General features: G+C 41.2%; 1 protein-coding gene across 5 annotated transcripts in view; it reads left to right on the top strand.

The window, feature by feature from the left end:
* The window catches only part of MOSPD2 (motile sperm domain containing 2), a 109,660-nt gene that overhangs the window by 38,636 nt on the left and 59,006 nt on the right, over nucleotides 1-12,018 (top strand). For all 5 annotated transcript variants that reach the window (XR_008442633.1, XM_054007375.1, XM_054007372.1 and 2 more), the window contains 3 exons: nucleotides 5,200-5,312; nucleotides 6,804-6,900; nucleotides 7,765-7,861. Coding sequence is in view for 4 of the 5 variants with exons in the window: in XM_054007375.1 (XP_053863350.1) it covers nucleotides 5,200-5,312; nucleotides 6,804-6,900; nucleotides 7,765-7,861 (307 nt within the window). In the remaining variant the exon portion in view is untranslated. The remainder of the gene's footprint in view (nucleotides 1-5,199; nucleotides 5,313-6,803; nucleotides 6,901-7,764; nucleotides 7,862-12,018) is intronic.

Below are 12,018 nucleotides of genomic sequence, written 5' to 3'. Positions count from 1 at the left end.
GAGTGTCTATTATTACTATTAATTCAAACTTCATACATTCATTAAACAATTCCACTGATCACACCAAAGTACAATTACATGTGAATTTATAGGTCAGTTCCTATCTACATCATATACATTTTCTCCCTCATTATGCCAGGAAAGGGATCAACAAAGGGGGAGAGTTCCTGGGGCCTCCTCATCTAATTCTAGTCACCCTAACACAGCTGATAGGTTAGGGTGGCCACAACAGGCTTTGGGTCCCTGCAGAGTGGGTCTTGGCACCACCGTATTGCTGTGAAGAGCAGTCCCTGTCCCCTAACAAGGTGGAATCTACACACAGTCCCCTTCTTCACACCTCCTGGTGCTACCCCCACCTCCCACAGTGAAGTGGTTCATCATACCCACATATATTTGCTTGCTAACACCTGATTAGGTATGCCCTCATGTTCCTCCTCCTGGGTCCCATGAATGTGACTTGACCCTCTTCTCCTGTTTTGAACTAGTGGCATTTGTCCTGGTCAACAAGCTTCTGACCCTCTTGCTCTGTCTGCTCACTCTGATGCCAGGCCTCCAGCACCATCTCTCTCTCCTTCACAAGCAGCCTTTTCCAGTTCAGCCTCCATAGCTCTGGACCTATCACCATTGCCACTATGTCTGCTGAATCATCTGTGGCACCGTCTGCTTGGTCACCTGCATGCCCTGTAGGAGAAGGGATCCTGGTTTGGAGTGTGTCCATGTCCATCCTCCCTCCAGGCATGGGAGTGCAGCAGTGCCATCAATGCCATCAGTCTCTCCTTCACAAGCAGTCTTCACTCCAGCCTCCACAGCTCTGGGCTTCTCACCATCACCATTACATCTTATTGACCATCTTGGCAACTGTCTGTGGCACCATCTCTTTGGTTACCTGTCTACCCTCTAGAAGGGGAAAAAAGGGATCTAGTCTTGCCCCTGGCTTGGAGTAGGTGCCCCATCCATCCCATGATATATGTATGGAGTGTGGCCACCAATTCCAATTTTTCTGATCAGCAGAAGCCAGACCTCACTGTGCACACAGGCTCAGAATCTGCTCTTTCCTGAGCTGTTCCTAATTCATATTTGGCAACTATTTTTACCCAAGGCAATTAAAAGATCTGCTCCTGGCTTTCAGACTAACAGCAGAAGTGAAGTCCCTTGCAAAAGTGTTTTTAAAAGCTTCTTATACTACGACACTGATCCCAAGCACTGCCACCATTCTGCCGTAGATCCGGTCAGACACCCCTTTGCTGGCCACCCACCAGGCTACAATGAAGGGAGTTTAAGACTCTGTCCCTGGATTCCAATCTTCTAGAGCCTAAATGGAGTCCAGCCACTGCCCCAATTTTGGGGTCCCTAGGCACACTCTCAGAGCACAGACCTTCCATCTAGCATCCCCTTCTGAGAGCTGGAACCCACTGCCCAGCTGCCTACCTCCTCTGGGCAAGTCACTGCCTCTTCCATACTTAAGTACACCCTCTCCCAAAACTCCACCCCAAAGGTGCGACGGATCTGGTTTAGTTTAACTCTCTTAAGAGGCAACATAGTAGTTGTAAGCATTCAGCACAAGCTGGCAATTTGCCTAGTATCTAAGGCTACATCTACGCTACAAGCTAGGGGTGGGGTTCTCAGCTTGTGTATGTATACTCAGGCTAGTGCTCATGAACTAGCGTGAGTATAGATAGTAGCATAGCCACGATAGCATGGGCAGTGGAGGTACAGCTTGGCATGGCTAAGCTGTATTGCTACTGTCACTGCCATGCTACTGTGGCTATTTATATACACTACTATTTATACTCACACTAGCTAGCATAAGTCTGCGGGCGTGAGCTGTGAGTCACACCCCAGCTTGTAGCATAGCCATAGCCCAATGCAACTGCTCTTAATCATATAAAGGGCAAGAGAGTACACGTCTACAAAACAAAACTCTGTACGTGCCTTTCCCTTGATTTCCTCACCACTCCAGAACATTCTTTGGGCTTGTGTCAGAGTTCTTTGGGGCCGTCTCTGTCCAGTTTCGCTGCTTCATGCAGGCAGTCACATGTTGGATGGCTTCTCCCTCAGAGAGTCCTTCCCATTTTCTGTCACTTTGCTGTCTCCTCCTGCCCAATGCTTCCTCTTCCAATCTGACTTCTGTTCTTTTGTGTTTTGCTTATTTAAACACCTCCTACTCAGCTGCTTTCTTTGTTCTGGTAGCTGCCCATTGTTTTAAAAAAAAAAAAAAAAAAAAAAAAACACCACCACAACCCTCCTCTGAAATGGAGGAGGGGAGTAGCTTTTCCCTTGGGATGCAGTTTCTCTTTTGCATAACTTTTGCCCCATCATTAGCCTTAAATACCTTCCTTTTGTCCTCAGTAGTGGCGGATCCTCATAAAGTGAAGCATTCATGATGTAGCAATTTTTAATAAGAACATTTCATAATCCATAATGTCAAAAAATTCAAAAGTTGGATGGATTCCCAAATTATCATGTTTTGTCCATGCTTACCCTTTGTGTGTGTTTTGTCTGTGACAAAATATACCTTCATATAGAGAATCCCTAATGCAAATAAACTGAATGACAAAGGCACCTCATTGCACCTAACTCAAGTTTACCAAATGTTTGCTTTGCTAATTTTAGCTTTCACCTTATACACTTCCTAAATGCTTTAGCCCCTGTCACCAAATTAATCATTTAGTTCTGGGTTGTGACATTAATAGGCAAAAGTATCCACTTTACGCTGTTGTAACAATCATGTTATATGTATGAAGTTACTGGAACCTCAACTTCTTTCATATTGTTAAAAACAACTAGGAGTCCTTGTGGCACCTTAGAGACTCACAGATTTATTTGGGCATAAGCTTTCATGGGATATAACCCACTTCATCAGATGCATGGAGTGGAAAATGCAATAAGCAGGTATAAATATATAGCACATGAAAAGATGGGAGTTGCCTTATCAAGTGGGGGGGTCAGTGCTAACGAGGCCAATTCAATCAAAGTGAATGTGGCCCATTCCCAGCAGTTGACGAGAAGGTGTGAGTATTAAGAGAGGGGAAATTACTTTTTGTAGTGACTCAGCCACTCCCAGTCTCTATTCAGGTCTAATTTGATGGTGTTAAGAATTGTCGAGTCAAGAATTGTAACATTCAAAAACCAGTAGGAGAGCAATTCAGTTTTCCTGGACACTCAATAACAGACTTAAGTCGCCATTCTTCAACAAAAAAACTTCAAAAACAGACTTCAATGAGAAACTGCAGAACTGGAATTAATTTGCAAACTTGACACCACCAAATTAGGCCTGATTAAAGATCCCTTATTGTCAACTGTTGGGAATGGGCTACATCCACCTAATGGAATTGGCCTCGTTAGCACTGACCCCCCCCCCCACTTGCTAAGGCAACTCCCATCTTTTCATGTGCTGTATATTTATACCTGCTTATTCTATTTTCCACTCCATGCATCTGATGAAGTGTGTTATATCCCACAAAAGCTTATGTCCAAATACATTTGTTAGTCTCTAAGGTGCCACAAGGACTCCTCATTGTTTTTACTGATACAGACTAACACGGCTACCCCTCTGAAACCTTGCATATCGTTGTAATCTTCAGCTAGGCATATGTATATAACAATATGTAATGTTGAGCTGTAATTGTCACATGACCTTGTATTTCCCTTGTTAAAATCTATGATTAGTCGTAGAACTGTAGTTTCTTAAAACACAATTAAGAATCACTAGTTGTTTAACTATCCTTGTTTAAATTGGGATTACTTTCAAGTGTATTATCCTATTTTATCATTTTTTATTTACCAGTAGTTTGAGACTCTTGATATTAAGTTGAATCATAGTTTTGTAACCTAGTTTTACTTTAATTAAATTTACATTTGGTTTTCAGGTACTATGTTCTTAAGTATGTTTATTGAATTGTTGCTGTTTCTTAACCATTAGTCTCTCTCCATGGGAAACACACACATTTGATAGGTTTAGTGTTCCAAGAAGTAATTTATTTAAATAGTGTTGATTTTCGTGGCTGTTTGAATCTTATACTCACTTCTGTGATACTATTCCTTTGACATAGTTAATAGAATTTTATTTTGATTTTCTTTCGGTTTAGAATGTCATACTTAAAGTTGCTTTTCAAGCATTAATACCTTGTATCATTCATTTATTTACTTTTCTTTTTATGTGTTGTAACTTATTTGCATATTCATTCTTGACTGATTAATTTTTTGGTTTTCTTTTTGTCATCGTAATTCTGAAACATTTTTCTTTATTTCAAAATCAAGTTTAGTTATTGATTTACATGGCATCCCCCAGTTCATGAAAGAGAACTCTTGGTGGTAAATAGTCGGACTACCCTCTGAGTTTAGTACAATGAAATTATTAATTGCTATTCATCTTTTGAAAGTTTTTTTTTTTCTGAATAAATTGCATGAGAAACAATTAGGTAGTAATTCCATCTATTTAATTCTTATTTCTCCCAGGTATCAATTTTGATAATTTGGTTTGTGTTTCTTTTACTAATTTTAAGATAAAATTACTTGGTGATTACACCCTTTCACCCCCATAATTGCTAGGATTTCTTTCACTTTTAATATACTTTACAAAAACCTTATTTTTTATATATAATATAATATAATTAATAAAAAAAAAACCTGTAGGACAATGCCTACAGTGTTCCACAACATCAGTATTATACTTCCATCAGTTTTATTAATCAAATCATGTTTTTAAAATTCTCATGATTGCTTTATATTTTTAACACTAATGCTCAAAGATGAGTTTAGAAAGTCTGTGAAATGTAATTAAATACAATATCCTAGTTTATTTTATGTGTCCAACATAATATTTAGTCATTGTTATATTGCGATATTTATTTTAATGTTTTGCTCTGCTTTGGAGGGATGAGTGAGGCCAGTGGTTTGTAAATTAGAACAACTCCGGGTAGCTACATGTCCAGAGTTTTAAAGAAATCTCCAAGCTATGAGGCATCATATAAAATATGTAATTTGTTAGAAGCCTGATTGTGTGCATATATTTCAGAGCCATCATACACAGTTCATTCATTGAAATTACAAGGAATTCAAAGATTCAGATTCAATAACATATAAATTTGGCGGAATGAGCATCTTGCCATTATGTTTGATGCAGAAATATCGACATGATTGTAATGTGTGTGACTCATATTTTTTATTCCTTTATAATTCTCATTTATTTTTACTCAGGTATGTTCTGTAGAACAAATTTCCAAACCAGACGAGAATGACAAAACAGATTCCAAAACAAAAAATGCAAAGAAAGCGTTAACCATTTTTAAAGGACCGTTATTACATATAAGGTAATAGTGTTCAATAGTAATTTTGTTTGCTTTGTTGCATTGTATATCACTCACTTAAAATTAATTTAATCAGTTTAAAACCACAAAAACTGAAATCAAGAGTTAAGTGATTTGACTAATCTTTAATTAATTTTTTGTTTTCTAAAAATTCTTACTTTGTCTGATATGAAATCTTCTCAGACTTGTTTGTTTTCCATTCAACAATTCTAAGTATCTGTAGCATACTATATTTATCTCTGTGGATGAACACCTTCAGTGATCCTTAATTTTTCCACATAGATCAAAAGTTATTTTTTGGTTGTTTTTTCAGTGTCATGTCTGTGCCTGGCACTAATTGACAGTCTAATGGCTTAACTGTATCAGCAAAGTGACCAGTTTAACTAATTTTTAAATGATCTAGTTAGACCAATGTAAACTCCATAAACTTAAACTAGTTTAACCCTTGCTTAAAATTGCCTAGCTTAAGTAAGATAACCAGGTTGATTTTTAAAACATATTTAATTTGATTCCATTTTAGTTTCTGATTTAAGTTAAAACCAAATATAAACAAGGGTTAAAGTAGTGTATGTCTATGTTAAGATTTTGTACCAATTAAACTAGATCAATTTAGTTAACTGGTGCAACTTTTCTAATGTAGACAACAGACATGCTGGCTGCCGCTTCCTGCAGCTCCCATTGCCCGGGAACGGTGAACTGCAGCCACTGGGAGCTGTGGTGGACTGTGCCTGCGGATGGTCAATGTAAACAAAATGTCTCGCAGCCCGCCAGCAGATTACCCTAATGGGCCGCGTGCCAAAGGTTGCCAACCCCTGGTATGAGGGGTGGGTAGAGGGATAAAGTAGCTTTGAGGGAGAAGGGGTCAAAACAAGCTAAATTACTGTTAAGAAATTGGAGGGAAGAAAGGAACACTGACCATGATTACTTAACATGACCCTCACTTTTCAGAAAAAAATGGTCAGGAAAAGGAATACAACAACACTTTTATATGCACCTTTAAATGATTTTTTTTTTTAAACTAATATTTTCTTGTGCCAGTTCTCTTCCTTCCATTACTCATCTTTTTCTTACTTGGCTCATGCATTTGCCCTGCTTTCTCTATTCAAGAAGAATGTCAAATTCCAGAATGATGATACCAGTGTCATATAATTTTGAAAGAGGCATAACCAACTTTTTTCCAATTACATGAGAGTATCAAGGAAGGGGAAAGACAAACCTTTAGTTCCTAGTGCACGCGCACACACAAAACACTTACACCTTTTACTGTTACCAGCTCTGGATTCTATCAAATTTAAATATGCTGCAGAATATTGTGGCAGCTTGCCTGTGGATAACTTAATTTATGGTGACTCTAACTGGTGGATAGAAAGCACTTTTTTTTAATAAACTCAAATTTGTGTTATGATAAATGATTTAGAAAGATTATTTGTGTTAAAAATAGTGGATTGCTCAATGAAAATTGTATAATCCAATTTTTAATTTATTTTCAATTAGTCCGGCAGAAGAGCTGTTTTTTGGATCCAAAGAAATTGGAGAGAAAAAATGCTTGATAGTTCTCACAAATGTGACTAAAAATGTAGTGGCCTTTAAGGTAAATATTATTTGTGTCTATACATTGTTTTGTTTTGCTGTCCACATTCTTTTCATTTGTACAGAAATATAAATTTGTTGTGGCAGATTTTGTGCAAAGTCCCAAATCTTTCATGGAATAAAGGTCAAATGAGATAATTAACAGTAAAAATAATGAAAGGGTGGGGTCCTTACACATATTTGGGTGTCCAGCCATTGCTGGATCTCCCCTCTCTCCCCCTTATTCCAGGAACAAGTCATCAGCACTTTGTGATCAACTATGTCAAAGCTGCTGAAAAATCCATTCCCCATTAGCTCACCTTCAGAGGAATAAGTGCGGTCTCTGTTTCATGTTCAACTCAGTAGCCGTATTTTTAGGGCTGCAGGAAATTTAAATGAATTTAGGTGTGCATAGACTTGGTTTACCACCACTTTGTACATGTTCTCTGCATATATACATGATTCAGGTTTCAAAGTTGTCAAACTAGCAACTTTCACAAGTATTACGTTCAGTATTTTTGTTTGTTTTAGTGTTGTTTATATAAAAAAAGAGAGAAGAAATCAGTCTTTGCCAAATAGCGAAGGACAAAACTGATATTCTTACCAAAAGATGGAATAATGAAGACAATAGATTTAAAGAACAAAAACACACCCCACACCCCTTTCTAAGACTACTCCCAAAAAAGAAAGGGGTGTGGAGTGTGATTTTGTTTTTTAAATCTATTGTCTTCATTATTCCATCTTTTGGTAATAATAGAGGTCTGATAACATTTTAGGAACACCAAACCCTGTCTCTTCTCCTTTTTTGTAAATTAGCAGTAACAGAACTGGTAGGCGGAATGTGTTTAAATTCTGACATACACCATATGCTTGTTTTTATTTTTAGGTGAGAACAACTGCTCCTGACAAGTATAGAGTTAAACCAAGTAATAGTAGCTGTGAACCTGGTACATCAATAGACATAGTTGTATCCCTCCATGGTGGTAAGTAAAAACTCATAGGACACAATTTTCAAACAAGTCTACAGGAGGTACATGCACAATTAACAGCTCTTCTTTGAATTGGCCTCTATATATACTCAATTGTGGGACACCTCCTGGCACCATGAGCTTTGGGGCCTGCTAGAAGAGCAGTGGACTAACCATGGAGATTTGCTAAACATAACAAGGCACTCAAACGGCATTTTTTTTTCTCCTTGGTACTGCTGTAGTATCACACTGCTTCATTATCCAAGTTTTTTGCTGCTAAAATTGAGTGAGCCCATGTTCTGCAAGAATGGCTGAAAGCTGTTTTAAACTGTTGCAGTAGTCCCTAGTGAAGGATTTAAAATAAGCATCATATTTAGAGATGTATATTGAGGCGATTTGGTTTGACTTATTTTCTTCATCCAGTAGAGAAGTGTTCGGTTAATCACTAATGCAATTAACAGTAGTCCTGTCTTTTTACCAAAGTGCCAGGATTTTGAGTGTAAAACAATGAAAATGAGGTTGGCTTCTGGAGAAGTTGAACAAACACATACAATTTATTTCATTCAGTACAGATAACAATGCTAATATTTCGTCCATGTGATTTGTAATTATACTGAAATTGTACTGCTTACTGATATTTGATGGAAAAGAAAAAATTCAAATGTTGAGTTATGGAAGTAAAGTGTAAGTAATTTGGGGAATACATTTCTATAAAGAGCAGTTGCATCTTTCTGCCTGGTTAGCTCTTTTATAATGAAATAATATGGAATTTTTTAACAAATTTTAGAGAGGAATGTTTAGCATGAGTGAATACTAAATTCATTCTTTATATTTCCCATAAGATATTGCCAGTCATGTCTCCAAATGAGTTCTCATTTAAAATATTCCTAATTAAAAATGCATCACTATGTTTAATTTTCTTTTTAATCTCAAAGGGTCCACATGTTGAAATAATTTTGTTAAGGGTAATTGTCAAATTATACCATAAATCCACTAAAGTGGTTGTTAGCTTGTTGTCTTATGCCTCTATTGCTATCCAGTTGCTTTTTTACAAATTTTACCAAATGCAACAAGTCCATTTTGTGAAACAACAGCAACAAATAAGTTTTGGATTGTTCATTAGCACAGATTGGTTGTTGCATTTTAACTAAATAGTCTCCATTTGGAAAATTTTAATTCCTACAGTTTAATGTGTTTTCTCCTTTATTCCTGTGTGACTTCACCATTTTTTGATACCTGTTGTAGTTGCAGTATACCTACCTTCTTCGAGTGATAGTCCCTATGTGTATTCCACATGTGGGTATGCATGCATGCCATGCGTCTGAGTCCGGAAATGTTTCTCAGCAGTGTCCGTTGACCTACACGTGCATAGTGAGTCTCTTTGTGGCTCCCAGGTGAGGATAAGTAGTAGTGTCGGTTGATGCCACTCCAGTTCCCACTCACCTCTGCATGGCCTCAGTCAGAAGCCCTGTTCCTTCACGCTCTTAGTCTACTAAGGGTATGTCTACACTACGAAATTAGTTCGAATTTATAGAAGCCGGTTTTATTGAAATCGGTTGTATACAGCCGATTGTGTGTGTCCACACATAAAATGCTCTAGGTGCTCTAGTCGGCGGACCGCGTCCACAGTACAAGGCTAGCGTCGACTTCCGGAGCATTGCACTATGGGTAGCTATCCCACAGCTATCCCGCAGTCTCCGCCGCCCCTTGGAATTCTGGGTTGAGATCCCAATGCCCGGATGATGCAAAACAGTGTCGCGGGCGGTTCTGGGTACATGTCGTCAGGCCTCTCCCTCCCCCGTCACAGCAACGGCAGACAATAGATTCGCGCCTTTTTACCTGGGTTACCTGTACAGACAACATGGAGCCCGCTCAGCTCAGCTGAGCTCACCGTCACCATATGTCCTCTGGGTGCCGGCAGACGTGGGACTGCATTGCTACACAGCAGCAGCTGCTAACTGCCTTTTGGCGGTAGACGGTGCAGTAGACTGGTAGCCTTCATTGGCGATCTGGGTGCTGGCATCCGTGGGGCTTGCCTTTTGGCAGTAGATGGTGTATTACGACTGTTAACCGGCCTATTACAAGTCGGGTCATCGCACGTTAGCAGAGTCTTCCCTGAGCAGCCGATCGTGCAATAGGCTTGAAGACCATCGTCATACACCGCCCCGTATTTGCTGCCAAGCACCCAGAAAGATGCCGAGGGCTATCAGTCACGCTGCACCGTCGTCTTAAGATGTAAAAAATAGATTTGCTCTGTATTCATTTGCTTCCCCCTCCCTCCGTCAAATCAACGGCCTGCTAAACCCAGGGTTTTCAGTTTAATCTTTGGGTGGACCATTCTGTGTGACAGTTGTTTGTGTCTCTCCCTGATGCACAGCCACCGTTCTTGATTTTAATTACCTGTGCCTGTACGCCATGTCGTCACTCGGCCCGCCCTCCCTCCTTCCCCTAGTCCGTCAGATACTACGTTTGCGCCACAGCTCAGAGAGCCGAGAAGCGGTTCGCGCCTTTTCTTTGAATTCTGGGTTGAGATCCCAATGCCCGGATGATGCAAAACAGTGTTGCGGGCGGTTCTGGGTACATGTCGTCAGGCCCCTCCCCCCTCGTCACAGCAATGGCAGACAATAGATTCGCGCCTTTTTACCTGGGTTACCTGTGCAGACAACATACCACGGCAAGCATGGAGCCCGCTCAGCTCAGCTGAGCTCACCATCACCATATGTCCTCTGGGTGCCGGCAGACGTGGGACTGCATTGCTACACAGCAGCAGCTGCTAACTGCCTTTTGGCGGTAGACGGTGTAGCATGAGTGATAGCAGTGGGGCTGGCAGCCGTAGGGCTGCATTGCACCAGCCCCTTGCCAAGCGATGGTATATTATGACTGGTACCCATCGTCGTCGTACTGGAGTGGCTGTCAATCATGGCCACCTGGGCAGACATGCTACTGTTTCGATGATGATGGCTACCAGTCGTAATATACTATTTCCTGCCAATTGCCCAGTATTGTCAGCTAAGCACCCAGAAGAGGCCGAGGGCGATGCTGGGTGCTGGCGGACGTGGGGCTGGCAGACGTGGGGCTGCATTGCTACACAGCAGCAGCCCCTTGCCTTTTGGCAGATGATGGTATTTTATGATTGGTATCCGTCATCATCGTACTGGAGAGGCTATCACTCATGCTGCACCGTCGGCTGCCAGCTTAAGATGTAAAAAATAGATTTGTTCTGTATTCATTTGCTTCCCCTCCCTCCGTGAAATCAATGGCCTGCTAAGCCCAGGGTTTTCAGTTTAATCTTTGGGGGGACCATTCTGTGTGACAGTTGTTTGTGTTTCTCCCTGATGCACAGCCACCTTTCTTGATTTTAATTCCCTGTTCCTGTACCTGTACGCCATGTCGTCACTCGGCCCTCCCGCCCTCCCTCCTTCTCCTGGTCCATCAGATACTACTTTCGCGCCTTTTTTCTGACCAGGCGCCATAGCTAGCACTGGGATCATGGAGCCCGCTCAGATCACCGCAGCAATTATGAGCACTATGAATACCACGCGCATTGTCCTGGAGTATATGCAGAGCCAGGACATGCCAAGGCGAAACCCGGACCAGCCGAGGAGGCAATTGCAGCGCGGCGACGAGAATGATGAGGAAATTGACATGGACATAGACCTCTCACAAGGCACAGGCCCCAGCAATGTGGAAATCATGGTGTCACTGGGGCAGGTTCATGCCGTGGAACGCCGATTCTGGGCCCGGGAAACAAGCACAGACTGGTGGGACCGCATCGTGCTGCAGGTATGGGACGATTCCCAGTGGCTGCGAAACTTTTGCATGCGTAAGGGCACTTTCATGGAACTTTGTGACTTGCTTTCCCCTGCCCTGAAACGCCAGGATACCAAGATGAGAGCAGCCCTCACAGTTGAGAAGCGAGTGGCGATAGCCCTGTGGAAGCTTGCAACGCCAGACAGCTACCGGTCAGTCGGGAATCAATTTGGAGTGGGCAAATCTACGGTGGGGGCTGCTGTGATCCAATTTGCCAGGGCAATGAAAGACCTGGTGATATCAAGGGTAGTGACTCTGGGCAACGTGCAGTCAATAGTGGATGGTTTTGCTGAAATGGGATTCCCAAACTGTGGCGGGGCCATAGACGGAACCCATATCCCTATCTTGTCACCGGAGCACCA

Source organism: Malaclemys terrapin, chromosome 1 (assembly GCF_027887155.1).
Source record: "Malaclemys terrapin pileata isolate rMalTer1 chromosome 1, rMalTer1.hap1, whole genome shotgun sequence".
In the NCBI taxonomy this organism is placed as follows: domain Eukaryota; kingdom Metazoa; phylum Chordata; order Testudines; family Emydidae; genus Malaclemys; species Malaclemys terrapin.
This window is presented reverse-complemented; position numbering and strand designations above follow the sequence as displayed.